The 25,965-nt window shown below is 40.7% G+C and overlaps 1 protein-coding gene across 1 annotated transcript in view; it reads left to right on the top strand.

Moving 5' to 3' along the window:
• Nucleotides 1-25,965, top strand: part of gabbr1b (gamma-aminobutyric acid (GABA) B receptor, 1b) — a 98,339-nt gene that overhangs the window by 68,835 nt on the left and 3,539 nt on the right. The window contains exons 14-22 of the mRNA XM_053490380.1: nucleotides 484-561; nucleotides 10,966-11,116; nucleotides 13,751-13,883; nucleotides 14,004-14,120; nucleotides 17,167-17,274; nucleotides 17,458-17,551; nucleotides 19,083-19,210; nucleotides 25,482-25,610; nucleotides 25,731-25,874. Of these exons, the coding sequence (XP_053346355.1) occupies nucleotides 484-561; nucleotides 10,966-11,116; nucleotides 13,751-13,883; nucleotides 14,004-14,120; nucleotides 17,167-17,274; nucleotides 17,458-17,551; nucleotides 19,083-19,210; nucleotides 25,482-25,610; nucleotides 25,731-25,874 (1,082 nt within the window). The remainder of the gene's footprint in view (nucleotides 1-483; nucleotides 562-10,965; nucleotides 11,117-13,750; nucleotides 13,884-14,003; nucleotides 14,121-17,166; nucleotides 17,275-17,457; nucleotides 17,552-19,082; nucleotides 19,211-25,481; nucleotides 25,611-25,730; nucleotides 25,875-25,965) is intronic.

Raw genomic sequence — 25,965 nt, 5'->3', positions numbered from 1 at the left:
TGATAATTATAATGCTTCTCATTTAAGTTAATTTCTTGTTGTGTATGTGACTGCAGACCCCCGGAGCCCTGTAAAGACCCAAATGGCTATAAATGGTTTACAAACATGTACAGAGAGAGAGAGAGAGAGAGAGAGAAAGTATATCAGGCTGTCGGCTTGTGCAGCAGCTTTCAGTTTGATTACATGAAATGAAGATAAATTTCTCCGCCAGCCTGTTCCCTATCCTGCACGGGTTCTCAGCTTTATACCCAGCTCTCCATCTGAATTGTAGGAGAAACAGGAGGCGAATATTTAAAAAAAAAAAATTAGATTTCAGGTTTCTGTCTGAAAGCAAAAAGCAACGCAGAAGTTGTCAAGCTGCTCAGATGTCTTATCGCTTTGATTTAAAACGCTATACAGCGGGACTCCTGCCATGTCTCTGTCTCATATCATCCTCTGTCTTCCATGTCTCTCATGCAGTCTCTGTCTGTCCGTCTCCTATAGGAGGGAGCTATAAGAAGATCGGATATTACGATATGACCAAAGGCAATCTCTCCTGGTACGGGAACGACAAGTGGATAGGTGAGTCGCACTCATCTCTATTACATCGTAGTGTAGCAGAAGGGTGGATTCTCGAATCCGATTGGTCGATTCATTTCCGATAAATGCAGCCGTGACCGTAGAACTGGAATTTAAATCACATGCTTGTTCGTTTCTATGGTAACCGTTCATTCACGATAAATAAGCTAATAATTGTTAGCTTGATTGTTTAGCAATCGCAGAAGGAGTCTGCAGTGTGAGCACGGCTATAACGACGTTTGGTAAATGTACAGCCGGTGGTACCACATCATACGAGCGAATTCCCGTCTCTCAGCATACGAACATTTTCAGCATACAAGTGACCGAACCAAGCGTCGGCTAAGTTGAGCGTACGTCCGGGAACCCTTCAAAATTTATTTGCATCAGTGAAAAGCCAAGCAAAGTGTTTTTGGTTTTTAAAGCAGCCAGTGCCACGAGGAATCATAGCTTAAGGTTAAGTAAGGTTTAGTGTTGATGTATTTCATATTTTATTTTCTTTTACATGTCTTTTTGAAATGTTTTAAATGTTTTTAAATGCAAGAATATGATTATAGTTTTGGAAATTTGTTAATATTGGTAATATTTCCGGTTGGCTGGAACGGATTATGCGCATTTACATTTATTCCTATGGGAAAATGCGTTTTGCAATACAAAATTTCACCTTGAGAATGGATTAGATTTGTATCCCGAGGTATCACGGTAAATATAAATAGAAAAAAAAAACAGATTTATTCTTTAAACATTTTTCAAAGATGACATGTTGGAAAAAAAAATAATAAATGTGTGATATATAGTAGTGGAAGATAAAACATTGGAACATTGTGTCCCGAAGTGTTTTAATCTTCGCTCACAGGCTGTGCTACGGTATATCTCTTTACTTCTGTAGAGATCAGGACTGTTTTCTTCTTTACTTCCATTTTGTCTCGCTTTATCTTTAAAACACACACACACACACACACACACACATACACACACTGTTCCTTCCACATTGCTCTTCTTTTATAGCTCTGTGCCTCTTATGGTCACATCCACAGCGACACACACAAACACAAACACAGAGCAGGCAGGCTGGAGGCACTTAATCAATCAGTCAAACTCTGTTTAGTATTCTCTTTGTGAGAACAACAAGATAGCAGGAAGAGAAGAGAGGGGGGAAAAATGAAAAATGAAGGATATTAGAAAACTGCCACTAGGTAATTCCGAACATAAATTGAGCAAGCAGACTAATAAAAAAATCTGCCCCACATAACATGAGCGATGGCTGCGTTCGCATTTCTAATCAAATTCCATGACCGGCTCAAACTCTGTCTCGGGGAAGGGTGTGTGGAGAAGATACCTCGTGACATCTGGAACAAAACAGATCAGAGGGGGGAGACAGCCCAGAGGCGTCTCCGCGTCCTCGGAGGACGGGAATAGTCCGATCGGCATGGGCGGCGGCGGCGGCCGTCCTACGCGCGTCGGAATTTTTCCGTCAGCCGTTTAGAACTCGAAAGCTCGATGCGCGATCTGAAAATGGGATTTGATTTGCGTGCTAGATGTCATTAGTTCTAGGCCCCGGAACGAAGATAGGGAGAGCAGGCGTATGCGCTTTATGCGCGGCATGAGTTCCTTGAGTAGGGCCATCGTACGCCTGTGAGCTTTCAAAACAGGCCTTTTAGCTTTTTAAAGACGTTGAGAACCCATCAAGCTCCATGGCAACTGTAGCGAGCCTCCGTCGCTGAAAGCGCTAATTGCGATTTTCACAAAAACCCTTCCGGTGGGAATGTGAGGAGCCTGCGAGTGTTTATTCGACTTGTGAGTGTGAACGCCGATGTGACAGCAGGCTGATGTGGCAAATCCTGTTACCTATGGATTCCGTGTGTGTGTGTGTGTGTGTGTGTGTGTGTGGGATGCAGTGGAAACTGTCAGGAAGGCGTGATAGTGACCATTGACCTGCATCGTAAAATGAAGACTAAGAGTAAAAATATGTGTCTGCGATGCTGCACACGCACCAAGGTTATTTCATGAGCTCTGCATGATGAGTGTGTATGTGTATGTGTGTGTGTAGCCCGATGGCAGGGACACAAGCCGTGCCATCTGGGAGCATGGACACACACACACACACACACATGCCAGCTGTCACATTGTGGACGCATGAGCATCCCAGGTCACCGCCGGGTTGTAAAACGGCCACGGTGACCCTGTCACACTGTCGCCACGGCAAACGTCACCTAGCACCAACCTCCCGCACGCTGCTGTTCAGGGAAGCGAAGCGGCTAAAAATAAGCATTAAGCAGTGACACGGTTGAATAAAGCAATCGCCAAGGAGAGTGTGACTTTGCTCCAGGACGCTGCATGTTGAGCAATCCCTGCTTTTTATTTGGCATGTTGTGCTCTCTCTCTCTCTCTCTCTCTCTCTCTCTTTCTCTCAAACACACACACACACACACAACATGCTCTATCTTCTTTCCCGGTCGCCCATGACAACCGCTGCCGTCTTCTCCCATCACCGTAGCAACCGTTACCATTATGAGGCTCGGTTGCCATGGTTGCCAGCGGCCCTGATTTCACCATCAAGGTCAGGTGCAAATGCAGACAATGCCTAAATACACACACACACACACACACACACACACACACACACATACTCACACACATATACAGAGATGGTTAAAGGTTGTGTTGCAGTGAAGAAGACAGCGATGCGGCACAAATAGACACCCAAAACCGTACAATGTGACGTCATATCTGCACTTTTTGAAGTGAAACCTTTAACAGATCATCTGGGAAAAAAACAAAACTCTGCACTGTCTTTAGAGCCACGCTTCGAGACACGGGCAGGTTTTCCTGTCTGTGAAACATTACAGATATTGGGGTTTGCGTCACCCTGTGGTAGTTCCTTTTACAGAGATTACCGTGCATAAACGATCAAAAATAAACCCACCTGGCCCTGTTTGTCTGTGAACCCAGGACGGGGTTTAAAGGAAAAATAAATATAGTATAAAAGTCTATATATAGGGTGACAGAAAGCTTGGAGCATTTCCCAGGAGACATTGGGCACGTGGCGGGATACACCCTGGACAGGGTGCCAATCCTTTGGACTGGAGAACATGCAAACTCCACAGAAACATAGACCCGAGGTGGGACTCGAACCCTGGACCCTGGAGATGCACTGCAGCACTGGCGCTACAAATCTAACTAACTTCTGACCTAAGGCTGAATCTCAATTCCAGTCTAACCCTTGATCAAAGGCACTACTTGGCATGTGGAACATGATTTGGGCTTCAACCCCAGAACCTGAAAGTTAGATGATATTCTGAAAAAAATATAAACAGGAATTATATCAAAGTTTATTAACCTATAAAAATGGCATCACAGCCATGCTGATATTCAGCACAACAGCACTCCTGCTCATGTGATATTGCTTTATTGCAACATGGTTGATCAATACAAAGCACACAAATGATAAAGATAAAAAATAAAATGGTTAAAAACGAAAAAAATATTTAAAAAAAAACAATTAGACCTACAACAGGATGAAACCCCGTTCAATTAGTTCATCTGTAAGCACATGCCAAGTATCAGGATAATGTACGACACTCGCTCGAAAGACACAATACAACAGAATGACGTGTGAAAATGAAAGTCCCTGCTAGGACACCATCTGTAGCCACCATTTTACAGAAGAAGGAACAAAAAATACACAATTGAAAGTGTCAAAGAAGAATGAAAAAAAGAAAAAAGGAAAGAATTTATAGGCATGGATGATTTTTTTTCACAGTCATTCTTTTTCATTAAAGATGTTTGCTTTCTAAGACTAGTAGAGCATGCCGAGCTTTGTTAAGTTACTTCATTTCTGAAACACCCCACTCATCTCTCTTTCTAGGTAAATATCTTCCAGGAACTAGAACCAAAAAATGTATCCCTGTAGATTTTACACATATAAGTAACCTCTTACACAACCGAGTGACCACCAACATAATGAAGACATAAAAGCAGAATCGGCTAATTACATTTGGATTTCACTCAGGAAGTAATAGGGCCCCTGGAGTCATTTCATAAAATCATTATCTCATCATCATGGAAGCCTTGTAGTACGAGTTTATTTATAGATTTTTGTTTTTCAAGAAATATTTGGAATGAAAAGGTTTACACGTCGATCCAGTCCATTTTTTTTGTTCCTTGTGGTACCTACTGTACTGTAGGAACAGCCGTCCGATTGGCTCACCCGCTGGTTCGGACTTCAGGAGCTGGCGGGGGCTTCAGCTCCTAATTACCCATGACACAGTTAGGAGGTAACAGAGCAATCAATGTGTTACAGTGCAGTCAGCCAATTATGTTTTAATTGTAATGCCCGGGACCATTTTGTGCTGAAAAGTTTGTTGATACTCTGACACACTGATCTACTGACAAACAGACCTGTGCATTATCTGATTGCAGACATTGATCTACTGACACTAATCTACTTATATAGTGACCCACTGACGCACTGATCTACTGACACAATGATCTACTCACACACTGATTTACTGACATGTTGATCTACTTACTGTATATACTGACTTAATAACACACCGATCTACTCATACACCAATTTATTGACAAACTGATCTACTCATTGGCTGTTTGACTGATCCACTGACTTCCTGACACACTGATCTACTGACACACAGACCTATGCATTATCTGCTTTACTGACATAATGATTTACTTATACACTGTTCTACCCATACACTGATTTACTGACACTGATCTACTGATAAAATGAGTAGATCATGTATATGATCTACTCATACACATGATCTACTGGCTACTCATATACTGACATAATAACACACTGATCCACTCACACTAATCTACTTATTTGCTGGTCTACTAACCACTGATCTTCATATTTGACACACTGATCTACTGACACACAGACCTATGCATTATGTGATTTACTTACACATTGATCTACTGAAACGCTGACATGCTCATACACTGATTTACTGACAGTAATCTACTCATACACTGATTTACTGACAGTAATCTACTCATACACTGATTTACATTTACATTTAGGCATTTGGCAGACGCTCCTATCCAGAGCGACTTACATTTTTATATCATTACACATCCGAGCAGTTGAGGGTTAAGGGCCTTGCTCAAGGGCCCAACAGTGGCAACTTGGTGGTTGTGGGATTTGAACCTGGGATCTTCCGAACCGTAGTCCAATGCCTTAACCACTGAGCTACCCCTGGATTTACTGACAGTGGTCTACTCATACACTGATTTACTGACAGTGATCTACTCGTACACTGATTTACTGACAGTGATCTACTCGTACACTGATTTACTGACAGTGATCTACTCGTACACTGATTTACTGACAGTGATCTACTCGTACACTGATTTACTGACAGTGATCTACTCGTACACTGATTTACTGACAGTGATCTACTCGTACACTGATTTACTGACAGTGATCTACTCGTACACTGATTTACTGACAGTGATCTACTCGTACACTGATTTACTGACAGTGATCTACTCGTACACTGATTTACTGACAGTAATCTACTCATACACTGATTTACTGACAGTAATCTACTCATACACTGATTTACTGACAGTAATCTACTCATACCCTGATTTACTGACAGTGATCTACTCATACACTGATTTACTGACAGTGATCTACTCATACACTGATTTATTGACACACTGACTAACTCACACTGATCTACTCATATGCTGGTCTACTGATTCACTAACCTACTGATTCACTGATCTTTATATCTGACACACTGATCTGCTGACACACTGATCTACAGACACACCTAACTACGCATTATCTGATTTACTGACACATTGATTTACTGACATAATGATCTACTAAAACACTGTGTTTGCTTATACACTGATTTACTGACACTGATCTACTCATGCACTGATTTACTGATCTACTCTAATCTACCGACATGTTGATCTACACATATACTGACTTAATAACAGACTGATCTACTCATACACTAATTTATTGACACACTGATCTACTCATATCCTGGTCTACTGATCCACTGACCTACAGTACTGATCCACTGATCTATTGGCCCACTAATCTCCTTATCTGACACACCGATTTCTACTGACACACAGACCAATGCATTATCAGATCTACTGACACAATGATCTACTAAAACAACGATCTACTTATACACTGATGTACTGATCTACTCATACAATGATCTACTAATATGTTGGTTCTACTCATATACTGACTTTATAACACACAGATCTACTCATACACTAATTATTGACACACTGATCTACTTATTTGCTGGCCTACCGATCCACTGACTCATTGATCTACAGGCACACTAATCTCCTTATCTGATACACTGATCTACTGATACAGCTACACACATGATCGCCTTATCTGATATATTGATTTACTAAAACAGTGATCTACTCATACATTGATCTACTTATTTACTGACCTACTGACACACTAATCTACTCATACACTGATTTATTGATACAAATTTACTGGTTCACCAATCTGTGGATGTTCTAGTCTACTGGCACACTGATCTATAAATTTACTGACAGAATGATCTACTAATATACTAATCTATTGACACACTGATCTACTCATGTACTGATGTATTGATACACTGATATACTTATGCACTGATTTACTTACACATTGATCAGTTGACACAGGGATCTAATGACACATTGATCTGCTGACACGCTGCGCTCTATGTCTGATACATCAATCTACTCTTACACTGATTTACTTATACACTGATCTACTGACACATTGACCTACTCATACACTGATCTACTGACACACTGACATATTCATACACTGATCTACTGACATAATGATCTACTCATACACTGATCTGCTGACCCACTGACCTACTCATACACTGATCTACTGACACACTGACATATTCATACACTGATCTACTGACATAATGATCTACTCATACACTGATCTGCTGACGTATTGACCTACTCATACACTGATCTACTGATGTATTGACCTACTCACACACTAATCTACTGACACATTGATCTACTCATACACTAATCTACTGACACACTGACCTATTCAGGCACTGATCTACTGATCACTCAGACATTGGTCTACTGACACACTGCCATACTCATACGCTGATCTACTGCCATACTCATACACTGATCTACTGACACATTGACCTACTCAGGCACTGATCTACTGACCCACTGACCTACTCAGACACTGGTCTACTGACACACTGCCATACTCATACACTGATCTACTGACATACTAAACTACTCACACACTGATCCACTGACACACTGATCACTCATACCCTGATCTACTGACACACTGACATACTCATACACTGATCTACTGACACTGACCCACTCAGGCACTGATCTACATACACTGACCTACTCAGACACTGGTTTACTGACACACTGCCATACTCATACACTGATCTACTGACATACTGATCTACTCATACATTGATCTACTGACACACTGACCTACTTATACACTGATCTACTAAGATACTGATCTACTCATACACTGATCTACTGACACACTGACATACTCAAACACTGATCTACTGACACTGACCTACTCAGGCACTGATCTACATACACTGACCTTCTCAGACACTGGTCTACTGACACACTGCCATACTCATACACTGATCTACTGACATACTGATCTACTCATACATTGATCTACTGACACACTGACTTACCTATACACTGATCTGCTGACACACTGACCTATTTATACACTGATCTACTGACATACTAATGCACTGATCTACTGACATACTACTCATAGTATGTCAGTAGATCATACACTCTACTCATACACTGATCTACTGACACACTGACCTACTCATACACTGATCTACTGACACACTGACCTACTCATACACCGATTTACTGACATACTGATCTATTCATAAACTGATCTACTGACACACTGACCTACTTATACACTGATCTACTGACATAATATACTGACACACTGATTTACTCATATACAGACATACTGACACGTTGATCCACTAACATTAATTTATTGATGCACCAGTCTATTCATGCACTGATTTACTAACACATAAATCTGTTGATCAATCATAATGACATACTGAACTACTGATACACTGATTTACTCATACACTGATCTATGGATACAGTGATATACTGACACTAACTTACTGAGAGACTGATCTACTCGTAAACTAATCTACAGACACACTGATATATAGATATACTGACACACTGATCCATGCATACAGTGATCCACTCATACACTGACCTACTGACACCCTGATGTATTTTCAGACTAACACACTGGTTTACTGACACATTGCTTAATTGACACACTAATCTACTTATACATTGATCTACAGATAAGTTACTGACAGTTAGGTGATTCAAAGAGGATTCAGTAAAGAGAATTACTGTGTGCCAATTACAATACCAGTTAAAGATGTGTTGTTGTTGGCCGTTGGTTGCTTCCGTTGAGGGGTCGCCACAGCGGACCATCCAATCTGCACAACAGCTTGGCACAGGTTTTATGCCAGATGCCCTTACCGACGCATCCCAGCGGCTGGGGATTGGGTATTGGGCGGGAATCGAATCTGGGCCTTGCACATGGTAGGCAAGAAACCTACCACTGAGCCACCGATGCCCCACAATACCAGTTAAAGGCAACAGACTGATATTAGATGAGGGGGAAAGAACGACATCTGGCAGTTTTATGGTCTACCTGATGTTTTTGGTCCTCTGGCCGACTGCGATTTGTAAATGTTTAATTGTTAGGGAAAGCCAGTGTCCTCTTTTTATTTGAAGATAATGTATATTAACTGGAGTGAGATTTATTACATTTTGTGTTGTTTTCTTATTAATTTAGCTGGAGAAAATATCTCCAAACCAAAGACCTAGATCGATAGGTCGATAGATGGATGGATAGACAGACGGTTGACCTTGTTAGCTAAAATGAGTTGGATGATGACTTCCTGATGCTTCCTCGCATCACTGCTACCTTATTGAGAACTGACGACGCTAAGAGACGTGTCGTTATTGTGATGCCCATTACTGTTGAACGTTTTTGCCAGGGAAAATGAGAAACCCTTCATATGAGGCCGAACACAAAGCTCGGTGAAACAACCAGCCAATTTTCTTTCTCCAATTTTCTCGTGAGTAGCGAAGGGCGAGGAACCTATTGATTGCTCGCCGCTCGTGAAAGAGAGTAAATCTCTCGAAGAGCAAACCTCAGTTTCAATACTATAACAAGAAATGTAACTGATCTGTTCGCACACAAAAAAAAGCACGTAAAATGATCAACAATACAACGCTGGGCTCACATCCTGAACCGTCCTGGCGACTGCATTCTATCCCGCTCGCTCTACCTCTTGTTTATCTCTTTCTCTCGCTTTTTCCTTTGCCATCGACACTCAAAGCAAAAGTCTATTTGCACTTCACACTCTCTATTTCCCTCGGAATCGCAGCTCGGTTGCCTGTAAGGACTTGAATCGTTTTACTCTGCAGCCGTATTCAGCACCGCGAGAGGGAAAGCTATCCTGTTAACCCTTACCGCGCGATTTTAAGGTTCACGGTCAGCGGGAGGCCGTGAGTTTTTTATTTACTTATTATTATTATTATTATTGTTATTATTTTGTTTTGCGCGCTCTGAGTTCAGTTCCTGTACCACGAACAATCCCCTGCTAGAATGAGACACACTTCACACAGAAAGAGCGTAAAGCTTTGGCGTGCAGCATCCTCTTGGGAGAGAAAAGCCATGCTGCGCTCAGCATGCAGTCCTGCACCCGAGGCTCACACAGGAGGAAAGAGGCTGTGATGATATCAGAGCACACAGATGGGGAAATGAAGACATGAAACTCCACACTGACTCCAAGGCACACATCCACAGCACCATGATTACATGAGAATGAGAAAGCCGCTTACTTTATACAACTGGGTCACCGCTAATGCCTCTGTCTCTCTCTCTCTCTCTTTCTCTCTCTCTATTCCTCTTTTTCTTTCCGTGCTCCTATTTTCAGTAGTTCAGTGCTAATCCAGTTTCTTTTCTATTTTCTTTTTTTTTCCTCTTTCACTTTTGTTCTATTCTCTTCTCTTCTCCGTTAACTACTCGTTGTCTGTTTCTTCTCCTCTTCTGTATTTCCTTCTCTTTTTTATTTTCCTTTGATTTGAATTTTTTTTAAATGTTGTTCTTTTTCTTCTCATCTCTCTGTCTTTGTCCTTTCTTCTCTTCTATATCCCTCTATTCTCATTTTGACCTTTTATATATATATATATATACTGTATATTGTTTCTCTGTTCCCCCCAATCTTTTTCTCTTCATCATTTTCCTCTCTCCTCCTCCTCCTCCTCTCCTCTCTTCCCTTCCTCCTGCTCCAGGCCCCGGTCCTCCGGCGGATCAGACGGTGGTGATCCGGAAGTTCAGATTCCTGTCTCAGAAGCTCTTCGTGTCCGTCTCGGTGTTTGCCGGACTGGGCATCTTGCTGGGCATCGTGTGCCTCACGTTCAACATTTACAACAGCAGCGTCAGGTGTGTGTATGTGTGTGTGTGTGTGTGTGTGTGTGTGTGCCGAATTCCCAAAAGCGAAGAAAAGAAAGATGTTTCAGAGTCACAGCGGTTTCATTTCATTAGAGCTAGGTCTCTGTGCAGCCTGAAATAGCGGCAGAAGAGGGCATGTGAGTGAATGAGATTGAATAAGATGGAGAGGACTTCAGATGTTCCATCTGTGCTAGTTAATAGCCAGAGCCACAGTCTCCTCCACATATGTATGCATTAGATAGTGATGCAGTGTGCACAGGAGCGTGCAGAGCCAAGTAAGTGCGGCTGATAGATTCAGAATATTAAGCGCATGATACGCATACTAAGTATGCAGCGTGCTTGTGATAAGCACATTCAGCCTATTTTGTGTGTGTGTGTGTGTGTGTGTGTGTGTCTTCTCTTTCAGTGCGACTAACTGACCTGAGGTAACACTCATACCTCTGGTGACTTTCCTAGGCCTGTGTGTGCACAGCTGTGTGTGTGTGTGTGTGTTTGAACATGTTCACGTGTGTGTTCAGTCCCATGCCTGGTTAAGCCATTTTAAATCAGTTTGTACATGATGCAACAATTCAGATGCAGGTTGTTTTTTCCTCAAAAAAAAAAAGGAAACAGGACACAGAAAGGAGACAGAATCAGCACATAATTCCCCAGTAACAACCACCCCCCCCCCAACCACACACACACAAACACACACACACACACACACACACACATACACACAAACACCAAATCAGAACTGCGGCCTTCTTCTGTTTTGTGTTGCATCCTGTGACCAGGTTTTTTTCAGCTTTCTAGGAATTCCAGTAAACAAGTTGAGGCTGCATTGTAATTGGTAAACAAAAAAAACAACGACAAAATATTTAAATAAACTGTCAGGTCGTGATGCAATTTACTGTTAAAGTAGCCAAACTTAAGGAAGAGGCACATCTGTCTCCGTCACAATCGTTCACCAGCACCACTTGCACATCACAGGAACTCGGCTGGGAGCCCTCACTCCAACCCGTTTCCACATGTTTGGGCCATTAAAGGAGTTCCTGGGAGGCTAGCGTTTCAGACGTGAAGCGGACAGTACAATCGTGGATTTGGGAAAACTTTTTATCCTGATGGTGTCCAAGCACTAGTGAAACACTCCGATAAGGACAATTCGAGATTATATAGAGACATAAAGGGAGTTTTTACTCTGTCATTCTGCACAATCCAAAGTCTCGGTTTGACTTGAACGCCCCTGGTATACATAATATAATAAATAATGCTATGAATCAGGAAGGAGGAACAGATAAATATGCGCGCAAAAAATAAATAAATAAATAAATAAATAACTGATTCGGATGTTGTACTGTAGGAGTCATGTTGGCTTTTCAGGAAAAGATCCATGGTGCGTGAACGTAGCACAAACTAAAACAGTACAGACTGTTGAGCAACAGATTGCACATGAAATTGAATTAGCTCAGAACTCTAGCTGGCTTTTCCTACTCATACAGAAATTGATTCAGAGTTGAGTCGAAAGTGATGTAATTAGATAATATTGAGATAAATACAGAGTGTTAGATGGAATTCAGCGATATTAGAGGCATGTCTCAGTGATTCAGTGACTTGAAGCCGAGGCAGTTTTTTTTGCTTTGCGAGACATCAACTCCAAGATATCAACCGAGCCGTACCGAGCCAGGTTCCTGTTTCTGATCAAATGCACCCAAAGGGCTGTTTGGAAGCCGTATTTCAGTAAAGTCAAATAATTCATAATTATGACCAGCAACATTAAGTTAGCTTATGATTATTCACACAACTACTATTAGATGTTTATTTGCTAATGAATAGTCTGTCCCCTTCTTACCAGTCTATCCCTTATCACCTATTTACTGGTCCTTATGTTCTACCCTTCTTTACCAGTTTTTATTTTTCATCCCTTTAGAAGTCTATCCCTAATTTACCAGTCTTTCCAGTCTTTACCAGTCTGTCCCATATTTACCAGTCATTATTTTCTATCCCTCTTTACCAGTCTGTCCCCTATTAACCAGTCCTTATGTTCCATCCCTCTTTACCAGTCTTTCCCTATTTACCAGTCCTTATGTTCTATCCTTCTTTACCAGTCTGTGCCCTATTAACCAGACCTTATGTTCTATCCCTATTTACCAGTCTTTTCCTATTTACCAGTCCTTATTTTCTATCCCTCCTTCCAGTTTGTCCCCTATTTCCTAGTCCCCATTTTCTATCCCTCTTTACCAGCCTGTCCCCTATTAACCAGTCCTTATGTTCTATCCTTCTTTACCAGTCCTTTACAGTTTCCCTTTAGGCAATCTGTGTGATTCATTTAAAGTTCATTGTTTTTCTGATTAGATAAAAGCATCTGCTAAATGGATGATGTAAAAAACAAAACATTCCGAGCTGTCAGTTTGTAATAAAACATCCAGATGGCGTCACGCTTTTCGTCATTATACAACCGTGAGCATTCGGGACGCTTTACCCTCGTCTTATGAAGTTTTCCAGATGCTCTCGTACCCGACCCGCATAAGCAATGAGGTGTCTCTGTCATTGAATAAAGCGCATCCCGGCGTCCTGGCACGTGGAAGACATTTCTTTCCTTGGTGTGGCTGAGAATCTCTTGTGAATTTCCCCCATATGTTCCAGGTACATTCAGAACTCGCAGCCGTACCTGAACAACATGACGGCTGTGGGCTGTATGATGGCTCTGGCTGCCGTGTTTCCGCTGGGCATCGACGGGCTTCACGTCCGCCGCTCTCAATTTCCTGTAGTGTGCCAGGTAAACCTGAGGGCAACATAGGAAATTGCACTACACTGCAAGCTGAGATTAAGAAAAAAAGGGGAAAAAAATCACATACATGAAAGACAGGTTCCATGCTCTGGGTTTGTATTTCCGCAGTTCCGCTTGTGGCTGCTCGGGCTCGGTTTCAGTCTGGCGTACGGAAGCATGTTTACAAAGATCTGGTGGGTGCACACAGTTTTCACCAAGAAGGATGAGAAGAAAGACAAGCGAAAGGTAAATCTTCTTTACGCGGAGGTCATTTATAAAGCTCTAGTCCTGACTTCATTATAATGGCAACAAAGATGTTCCTGCTGTCTGTGAAAAATTGTGAAATTATGTGATTATGTTACATAATTATACGATAATAAATCCGCCTAACACCTTTTGCTCTCGCTCTTTCTCTCTCTCTCTCTGATGTATTTTCTACTCTTCTTAACTAAAATATGTCTCCCTCTTATTCCCACTCCATCACTTTAGACCTCATCTCTCTGGCTGACCTCAGAGAAATGGGTCTCCAGACGCCCTTGAACACTCCTAAATGAGCCATTTATCGTACAGCCCAAACTCTATGACCCTTTTGCACAGCTCCGGCTGAAACGATTCTCTCCATCATTTCGCAAAGAACCATGTCAACACACCCACTTTCCTGTTAACACTTTCCCCAGTCTCCCACCATCGCGGCGAATTCTTGGGTGCCGGAATGAGAGGAGCGAAAGCAGAGATAAGCCGAGTCGGGAGAAAGCGGAGGCTTTTTTCCGAGATAAGAAACCATTAGTGAATATTTTCGAGCGTTCGCAGGGTTCGCGGGATTAGAATATGGAGGGTTGTCACGAATGTAGCTTGTGCTTCACTTAATGGCGATGATGATGATAATCCACGCACAATGCAACTGACGGAAATGTAATTCCGCGTGCACTTTATTTAGGGATTCACAAGAGCCACATAGTGGATGTAAAATGCAAATATTTGAGCGGGTGAAGTTTGTTTCCAGTGACAAGAAACTACAGAATATTTCAACCGAATCATTTACCTACCTAAACCTTTACTGTACAATACATATCTTTGATTATCTTTAAAATGCATCCTGTCCTGTATTCCCACATACTGAAAGAAGCAAAGAATGAAAAACCTATTTACTCAATTCTTCAGTAAACGACATTATCTTTAAGTGAAGTGCTCTCGTATGCAACAGTTCCTCCGCACACTCGCACATATCCCTGTGTAGCTCAATCACGTCCCATATGGGACTAAGTGGTCTGGGCCTCCAAATGGCACAGTGGTAAAGTGCTCGTCCTATCATCCGGAGATCTGGTTCGGTTCAAGGGTGATGCTGTAAACTCTCGCAGCCGGAGGTCTAGATAGAGCTGATTGGCCGAGCCTGGATGAGAGGTACTTAGTGCTCCCACATTAATCACGGCTCTACAGCCAATCAGGGGAGTATGTGAGCTCATGCACGCGGAAGGAGCGGATAGCACTATCCTCCGAATGTGTTATGCCGCCCCCGACGGGGCGTGAGTAAACAGTTTGAAAAGATGCGGTCGGCTGGCGTCTTGTGGTTCGGAGGAAACAAATGATAGTCTTCGGCCCTCCTGACTGAGTGGTAGTAGCCTTAATGTGGGAGCCCCCTAGTGACGGGGAGGAAATGGACATTGGGGGAAATAAAGGAAAAAAAAATCACAGGTCTCAGATGACTTACTCCTCTTCCGAACGTGCCATTTCAGTGTCTGTGTAAATAAGTTACTGCTGAGTCATACCCCTCCAGACACCTGCAGAGCTAAGCACAACTTGGGGGAGGGGTTATATGAGGTCACAATAAGGATATATCGAACACACAAGGATTTTTTCCGCACTTTGGTAACTGGAAACTCATTAGAATGTCTAAAATGATAAAAAAGTAATTTTTTCATAATGCGTCCTTTTTAAAGATAGTGTTTAAACACCATACGTTTTTTTATAAGGGCGTTTGTTTTCTGGTAACACGCTGATATTCATCCTTTTGATATTCTTGCAGTCTGCTTATGCCGCTTATACAGTGCTTCCTTGCCATTTCGCCTGTTTAACTGCTGGTTAACGCAGATATCTAAACAGCCAATTACATGGCAGCAACTTTAGATATTTCTGTGCAAGACAAGGCGATCTGCTGGAGTTCAAACCGAGCCCCAGAATGAGGAAGAAAGATGATTTAAGTGACAGTAAACTGGTGATCCACTGGGAATTTATAGAAAAAATAGGGTCTGAATGGTCTGAAAAAAAGAAGATATCCAGTGAGTGACAGTTCTCTGTCTTGTCAATGCCAGATGTCAGAGGAGAACGGCTAGACTGATTCGAGCTGAGAAAAAGGCAACAGTAACCCTTGTTATGCTAAAGAGCATCTCTGGAAGCACATCAGGTCCAACCATGAAGCACACTGTCAGATAAGAACATGAAACTGCGGCTCGGCAAAATCAGACAACAAAAGTTTGGAAAAACGTTGCCTTGTCTGATAAGTCTCGATTTCTCCTTTGACATTCTGGTGGCCGGAATTTGGCATCAACAAAATGAAAGCATGGATCCATTCGGGCTTGGGTCAATGATTCAGGCTGGTGGTGGTTATAGTATAATGGTGGTGGTATGGTTGACATTACGTCATAGTATCAATCATTTAGACCGAGACAAAACACCAGCATCTATATCGATGTATCCTTAACAAAAGGTCTCAGACGGTTAACCAGATTCCCTCGTAGTATTACTTAAAGAAATGCACTTCAGTCAGGTGCAATTATGCATGAGATGGATCATCATCACCTCAAAAATTGCATCCTAACAGGAAGTAAACATGCTGCGCTGAATTCGAATTGCGCCGATGGCTTTAATCTCACACGTCCCTCACAGATCCAGATCCAGGCACAGAGCAGGTGTCTGTTATTTTGAGAAGTGAGAGTACACGCCGACAAAACCAACTTGTGTGAGAGCACGAAACAGTGACAATGACACCTTCCCGCATTTGATCATTCTCGAGATGGCTTTTGTTCGTCACAAACACAGCTATCCATAACATAAAACGCGAGCAGGAGCCGTTGACTCCGTAAAAAGAGTAATGCTTTCAATCGAAGCCTGACACTCGTATAAGATCTACACTCCGCACTGGGCCGAATTGGCTTTGCGGTAATGGCCCACTTGTTTTCTCCTCAAGTCCTCTGTGCACACGCCGGTTATGGGGGTCATAAATCCTTTGCTGTCCAGTCGAATGGCTTCTACCCATGAGAAAAGGTGACTTGTTGGTCTTTGTGTATTCGAGCAGCATCTGGAGCCCTGGAAGCTCTACGCTACGGTTGGTGTGCTCCTGGTTATTGACGTCCTGTCCCTCATGATCTGGCAGATTGTGGATCCGCTGCACATCACAGAGGAGGTACTGTTTCGCAGTACATACATCTACAGTATGTGTTGTTGCAGGAATTCAAATGTGTGAGTTTTTGGGTGTTAAAGCTAAGGATTTTTTTTGAAAGCTGTTAAAACAGAGGGACTTGGTTTAAAGCATCAGACAAATGATTCAATTTTTCTTTTCTCTCTGTATCTCTCTCTCTTTGAGAAGAAGTTTACGAGAGAGGCGCCTAAAGAAGACCTGGATGTGTTGATCGAGCCTCTGCTGGAGCACTGCAGCTCTGAGAAGATGAACACATGGCTGGGTAAGGGGTTGATGCAGTTCACGACTGAACACATCTACTGTATATGAATGAAAGAATGGTTTTCTCTGTACATTGGTCAGACATTGCTCTTTTTGGGATTATCTTTACGTCTCAGGATAGCTTCAATTTTATGTCTGTATATCTGTATGTCTGTCCAGCAGGATTTTGTCACAGCATCACACAAAACTGGCTGGTCAGGATTTAATAAATTTTTGCCAGTTCTTCTGGAATTTGTCTGCGGCCATTGTTGTTGTTGTTGGTCTTTTGGCTGCTCCCGGCAAGGGGTCGCCACAGCAGAATATCCAGTCTGCACAACAACTTGGCACAGAGGTTTTACGCCGGATGCCTATTCTGACGCAACCCTCCCATTTATCCGGGCTTGGGACCAGCACTGCATCCAGGCTGGGCGGTTTGGGCACTGGCTGGGAATCGAACCCAGGCCCTCCGTGTGGCAGGCAAGACACCTACCACTGAGCCACCAGTGCTGTGGCCATTAATGCCATCAAAATGTTGAGTAGAACAAACTGTGGGCGCGTCTTAAATCGACTGCTGGACAGAAATTATTCAAATCTTTCAGTACTTTAACCTGCACTATACATAAAGTGAGAATCAAAATGTTGAGTAAATGATATGAACAGTTCTGCGCCAGATTTACAGCTTTAAATAAGCTACTTGCGTAATGAAAAAGTTACACCTGCACCAATAGATATTGATTGGAACAGCTGGACTGAATCTGGAGTCATTTTAAGACAAAACTTAACCTTTATCTGATCTACTTTTTTCATTTTCTCATTCTCATGATTCACTCTCCGATTACCAAACAGGAAGGTGTATTTGGCTGATGATGAAAGAAGTAGCACTTAGCATAAACAAGATACTCAACCTTAGAAAATGGTATTCCTTTGTATTAATGAGTTAGACAGAGTTAAATTCAGACTTCAGGTTTAAATCCGAATACAGATACAGATAGGAATATTTGAAGCACTGACAGATCAAGATCCAGATTTTTTTTATATTTTTTATCACTGCCATACGTGACAGGAAATGTAATACTGTAACTCTTACTGGGAATTTAGCTTTTTTTTTTGTGTGTGTGGTTTTTTTTTTTCCCTCCCCAGGTTTTTCATTTCACGTCATTTTGCACACTAATGAAACATATTAATCACATCCTCTATAAAACAGATTAAACCGGTCTGCGTCCCCTGATCACAGACTGATTAAAATGCATGTGTGAGGCACATTTACAAGGCCTTGACCTTGGGAACAGGAGTCGGAAATTACCATGAAAATTACTAAAGCTGTGCTTTTGAAATATTATCAATTAATACGTTTCATCTGGCTATACAGGTACACTCGCTCACTTTTCTTCAAAGTAAAAAAAAAAAAAAAAAAAACAGGCCAAGATTTTGATAGATTTTCTGATCAATTTTCCGGCAGCCAGGAAAGGATATGATATGGATAAAACACAGCACTTTTTGTAGCTCCTGTTTGTTTTCTGCTGTATGACCTTGCTGTTTCCTTGCCATTCCAGGGGTGGTTTACGGCTACAAGGGCTTGTTGCTGCTCCTTGGCATCTTCCTCGCCTACGAAACCAAATCCATCTCTACAGAGAAGATAAATGACCACCGAGCTGTGGGGATGGCCATCTATAACGTCTCTGTGAGTCTCTCAGCTTGTCTGTCTCTCCATCTGTTTCTATCATTCTGAAAATTTCCCAATTAGACGCCCAGCTGAGGAAGTCTTTTTTGGTTGAGTAAGATGAAAGAAAAAGTTATATATATATATATATATATATATATATATATATATATATATATGCAAATACAGTGGTGTGAAAAACTATTTGCCCCCTTCCTGATTTCTTATTCTTTTGCATGTTTGTCACACAAAATGTTTCTGATCATCAAACACATTTAACTATTAGTCAAAGATAACACAAGTAAACACAAAATGCAGTTTTTAAATGATGTTTTTTATTATTTAGGAAGAAAAAAAATCCAAACCTACATGGCCCTGTGTGAAAAAGTAATTGCCCCCTTAACCTAATAACTGGTTGGGCCACCCTTAGCAGCAATAACTGCAATCAAGCGTTTGCGATAACTTGCAACGAGTCTTTTACAGCGCTCTGGAGGAATTTTGGCCCACTCATCTTTGCAGAATTGTTGTAATTCAGCTATATTTGAGGGTTTTCTAGCATGAACCGCCTTTTTAAGGTCATGCCACAACATCTCAATAGGATTCAGGTCAGGACTTTGACTAGGCCACTCCAAAGTCTTCATTTTGTTGTTCTTCAGCCATTCAGAGGTGGATTTGCTGGTGTGTTTTGGGTCATTGTCCTGCTGCAGCACCCAAGATCGCTTCAGCTTGAGTTGACGAACAGATGGCCGGACATTCTCCTTCAGGATTTTTTGGTAGACAGTAGAATTCATGGTTCCATCTATCACAGCAAGCCTTCCAGGTCCTAAAGCAGCAAAACAACCCCAGACCATCACACTACCACCACCATATTTTACTGTTGGTATGATGATCTTTTTCTGAAATGCTGTGTTACTTTTACGCCAGATGTAACGGGACACGCACCTTCCAAAAAGTTCAACTTTTGTCTCGTCGGTCCACAAGGTATTTTCCCAAAAGTCTTGGCAATCATTGAGATGTTTTTTAGCAAAATTGAGACGAGCCTTAATGTTCTTTTTGCTTAAAAGTGGTTTGCGCCTTGGAAATCTGCCATGCAGGCCGTTTTTGCCCAGTCTCTTTCTTATGGTGGAGTCGTGAACACTGAACTTAATTGAGGCAAGTGAGGCCTGCAGTTCTTTAGATGTTGTCCTGGGGTGTTTTGTGGCCTCTCGGATGAGTTGTCTCTGCGCTCTTGGGGTAATTTTGGTTGGCCGGCCACTCCTGGGAAGGTTCACCACTGTTCCATGTTTTTGCCATTTGTGGATAATGGCTCTTACTGTGGTTCGCTGGAGTCCCAAAGCTTTAGAAATGGCTTTATAACCTTAACCAGACTGATAGATCTCAATTACTTTTGTTCTCATTTGTTCCTGAATTTCTTTGGATCTTGGCATGATGTCTAGCTTTTAAGGTGCTTTTGGTCTACTTCTCTGTGTCAGGTAGCTCCTATTTAAGTGATTTCTTGATTGAAACAGGTGTGGCAGTAATCAGGCCTGGGGGTGACTACAGAAATTGAACTCAGGTGTGATATACCACAGTTAAGTTATTTTTTAACAAGGGGGGCAATCACTTTTTCACACAGGGCCATGTAGGTTTGGATTTTTTTTCTCCCTAAATAATAAAAACCATCATTTAAAAACTGCATTTTGTGTTCAACTACAGTATGTTATCTTTGACTAATAGTTAACGGTTTTTGATGAGTAGAAACATCTAAGTGTGACAAACATGCAAAAGAATAAGAAATCAGGAAGGGGGCAAATAGTTTTTCACACCACTGTACATATCAGATTTTCTTTTAGGATTACAATTTTTACCTTATATGTGAGCTTGTTTTTGTGACATGATGTGTCTGTACCTTTTTCATGCCATTTTATTTATCCTTTTATCCATTTTAACATAATTTTATAATCAAAATCATACTTATATATAAGTACACATTTCAATTTCAACTGTTCAATGGAAATTATATGTATCTATCTATATATACGTATATATATATATATATATATATATATATATATATATATATATATAATTCATCAATGTGACTTGTAGCTTGTGACCTTTCGTTAGTTAGCCTTTGCCAGGTTTTTTTCCCTTCATCCCTTGGTTCCTTCTTCACTTATAAAATATAACAGCTTTTCTGCTTTAACCTTAGCAATTATTTTGAATTTGTGGTTTAACATTTCCCAGAGAATTTATTAAGTCATTTCACCTTTCCCTTATTGCCACCTCTGGTAAGAAGACTTTTATTTTCAGCACCTTACTGCTGTGACCTTAGTAAAGTGAAAAACACACTGTATGCTTTTCTAAAAGGAAAATGTTTTCCTTCACATAAAAAAAAGGTGAATGCTCGGGGCAGCGCTTTTAAAAATCAGCCATGTCTCAGAAGATTACATGTAAAGTGCGCGCTGGTTGTCGGATGAAAACGCCTCGAGAGAGCGTGATATGTTCGACCTCTTTAATACTAAGCGAAGGTCTGGAGTTCCGGGCTAAATGTTAAAGCAATTAAAATTTCACAGGGTGATGAAAGTGCAAAAAATATAGTTTTTCACTGCAGGATCTGTCTAAGGTCGAATAGATTTTATTTCTCATCAGCAAAGACGAAGTCTCTTATTAACATTCCCGCAGACTTCTAAAGATTTAAACACATCAGATTTTTTTTTTCACGTCAATAGAATTGATTTAGTGTAAACTTTCATTTATTGTAAAGGATATATACAGTAAGGTTATAGGAAAACATTAGAGGAACGGTTCGTGACGTGTGTCCTACGGAAGAATTAATCTTAACACCCCGAGTCGACTGTTTTCCTGTAACACCAAGTCCTGAAGAATTTAGTTTTTACTTTTATCTTGCAGTAGTTTGCAGACAATGACAAGTAATCAAAGCTTAATCTGTTTATAGTTACATTGTTGTGGGATGAGATGAAAGTTAGTTTCTGTTAACACCTAGGATTCTCACTCTTGAAGTTAATAAAAAAAAAAAAGTTTGAAAAAACCCACCCTGCAGCACGTCATGTTACCGGATATACAAAGTGCTGACAGCAGAACCTCAAACATGCTACTCATAGAATAAATGTCTTCTCATAGGAAACAAAAAAAAAGTTTTAAAAATATCAGTCTGTATATATATATATATATATATATATACTAATATTTATATATTATATATAATACATCAAAGTGCATTTAACCGTCATAAATCCACTTTAATCTCTGGGTGCGTCTGTGAACGGTGAAGTATTTAATGGATGAACTGCATTGTGTCAGAAAGGCAAAAGTCATGCATGAATAAAAGCGATGCTTGCATGTAACTCTATGTGACCATTTATATATTTATAAGGAAAAGAAAAACTTGAAAATATTTGAATACTAAATTTTTGGGTGCTATACATTATATTTTGATGTGTATGATAATGTTATGATAATAATATGATAACATTATTAATATTAAATGAATACAATATACATCATACTAGTTTTCTTTTCCTGAAGTGTGTACAGTTTTTTTTTTTTGCTGATGCTTAGGCTTTTGAATTTAGTCGGAATAACAAATCAACCGTATGCATGTTCTTATAAAGGTCACAGTTATGAGTAAACAACCGACACTAGTGGTCTAACCGTGTTAAAATATATATATATATAGATGGAGAAAAATGGTGGGTTGGAACGTTGTTGTCGAAAACTACCTGCGCAGCGGAAAAACCCGCATGGACGTGATATTTAGCTAGTAATGCATTAACCGGATTTGCGCAAGACTGGAAAGCGTTGGTTGTTTTACTTTATTTATTTATTTATATATTAAAATCTTTTTAAAGTTTTATACCTACATCCTGTTTAAATGTTGAAACCGTAGGGTAAACACTAAAAACAATACTTTAATAAAAAATTGGGTTGCAGGAATGCGTCTCGTAGCTTGAGATATTAAAAGAAAGTGAATAATACTGTACAGTGTTAATACATGTTATTTATTATTAACTTAGATGCAGTTTGGTTATGTATGAGATGATGGGGTGGATTTAATCTGTCCAATCTGGCAACCTTCATAACCATGTTTTTTATATACTGTGTCAAATGCAAATAATAATAATAATAATAATTATTATTATTATTATTATTATTATTATTATTATTAAAGCCCTGAAATAGTTTGACAGCATGTACAGGACTAATTTACATGTGCCCTTTTACATTCCGATGCTTCACGTATACAGTACATATATACAACAACATAAAATCTATATTGCTGTTTTTAGTTTTAGTTTTTAATATTAACATAAAAATACGACAAAAAGGTCAACGCTGCCTCTGTGCTTCGCTGCGTGTCCTAATTTACGAGTCTTTACAGTGTTTGTTGTGAGATTCGTTGGAATAAAATCTACTCATGAATCCAACATGATGTCAGATACTCTTTGAAGGTTCAGCTTAGCCTTATGACACATTCTGATCTTACATTTTCACAGATATTTTCTGTTTGCGAGCGGAAGCTATTACTCAACCATAGACACTGACAACCCATGAACAGTTTGGGTTTGTGGGCTTTTCAGAAATCTATAACTTCAAACACTGTAGACTGCTGAGCAGCTAACACCATGCTGAGTCAAAATCACTGCTGTGAGCAGGATGCTACTCTCCGGCTCGATCGATCATTCCAGCTCACAAGCAGCTTTCGGACTGACTCTGGTTTCATTCCCGCTGTCGTCTTCTTCCTCGGCTCTGCTGGTTTGTTGGGGTTGAGCCTAATTTGGCTCTTGCCATTAAATAGACGTGGCTTATACTCTGATATAACGCACAGTGCAGATGTTTCAGGCAGATGCAAATAACCGCTGTAGAGCAAGGATAAAAAAAAGTCGTATACACTCAAGTAATACAGTAGTGGGGTTGGTGGCTTGGGGGGTAGGTTTCTCGCCTGCCATACAAGAGGCATGGGTTCAATTCCCACCCAGTGCCAAAAACCTGCAGTACCGGTCCCAAGCCCGGATAGGATGGCAGGAGTGCGTCAGGAGGGGCAAATCCTGTGCCAAGATGGGCGATCCAATGACTGGAGCAGCCGAAAGACAAGCAACAGCAACTCAAAAATACTATTACAAACAGTAATAAATGAAACAAAGTCAATAATTGGTGTGATGGCTGTTTGCTTAAAATATAGTCTAAGGTACAATTTGTGAAGTTTAATAAGAAAATTAGCTGCTTAGTTTTACTGGACATCCTGCACAACCTTCTCAGGCTGTTTTTGGTATAAACATTAATATATTCTTTAACATTAGATGTTGCTTTTATGCTGTAAAATTAACTTTTTTTTATTTAATATCAATGTTTGGAAATAAAAAAAATTCATGTTAATAATGAAGTCATAAAATAAACAGGTATAATATACAGATGTTTGTTCTTAAAAAACAAAAACATTAGATGCTTAAAAAATATTTGTATTTAATTATTTTAAAAAAAAATTTATTCTAAATTGTTTTTTTATTAAAATAATTTTTTTAAACATGATGTCATTAGTTTAGTCACTCACCTTTTTCCAGCGTCATGAGAAACCCGACACAGCTGCAGTATATGAGGCTTTGGCTGGGCAGGTCTGCTGCATGTTCAGTACATGATGGTATTAGCATGAACGTTTAATCGCTGGAAGTTGATCTGTTGGAGCAAAGTGTTCAGATAAGGATAAGAAGGTCAGAGAGCTGCGCTGAGGAAAGGACTAACGTGCCACTGCATCTCTCTTTCAGGTTGAGATGAAGCAAAGCACGAATCCCACTGCACCGCTCTCAGCACGTAGTCCAACAGGAAAACAGGAGGTTTAACCTAAAAGATGTATTGCGCAATCGATTTTGGATTACACGTTAATTAGAAAGATTAATATTGAGGCTGAATATTTCCTTTAATTAAATATTAACAACTATAGGGACACTCGCTTTTTCTGAGTCGTAAATAAGACCTAAATGATGATAATGCATACTTATTTGTCTGTACACGGATAAAGTTTCACCCACGAGTAGCGACAATGAGCGGTGCAATGAAGCGTGATGATCGAGCGATGTTGTCCAGCACCTTGTGTCCTGTCCAAATAACTAATGATCCACACCAGAAAATATCACCTCCTGTTAATGTCAGGTTATTTTTTTTCCCTGCCACTTTGGATGAAATTGTGTTTGTTTGGAGCGATGACTGACCATGGGTCAATATTTATTGATTTACTCTGCTCATTCCTCTCTTTTTCTCCTCCCTCTGTGTCTACAATGCTTGTCCTTTCTTTCAGGTTTTATGCATGATTACAGCTCCTGTCACCATGATCCTGTCCTCGAAGCAGGACGCTTCTTTCGCCTTTGCCTCTCTGGCCATCGTGTTCTCCGTCTACATCACCCTGGTTGTGCTGTTTGTCCCTAAGGTAAAGCACACGATCTCTATCATGTCTTGTGTAGAGCAACCTCGTGCATCAGTGAGCATCCAGGGTGAGGATGAGATACATGTCAGTCTGCTGTATATTTTTGTGTGTATGGTGCGGTAGATGCGAAGGTTAATCACACGTGGTGAGTGGCAGTCGGATCAGCAGGAGACCATGAAGACGGGTTCGTCCACTAATAACAACGACGAAGAGAAATCTCGACAGCTGGAGCAAGAGAACAAAGAGCTGCAGAAGATCATCCAAGAGGTGAATTAAACTATTACTTTCAACTTTTCAAAAACTGTGCACCCATCTCAGGGAACAATCTGTCTGACAATGGGTCATTACTTTTTAAAAA

The sequence above is a fragment of the Clarias gariepinus genome, chromosome 28 (assembly GCF_024256425.1).
Source record: "Clarias gariepinus isolate MV-2021 ecotype Netherlands chromosome 28, CGAR_prim_01v2, whole genome shotgun sequence".
In the NCBI taxonomy this organism is placed as follows: Eukaryota; Metazoa; Chordata; class Actinopteri; order Siluriformes; family Clariidae; genus Clarias; species Clarias gariepinus.
The sequence above is the reverse complement of the archived record's forward strand: the minus strand, read 5'-3'. Positions and strand labels throughout refer to the sequence as shown.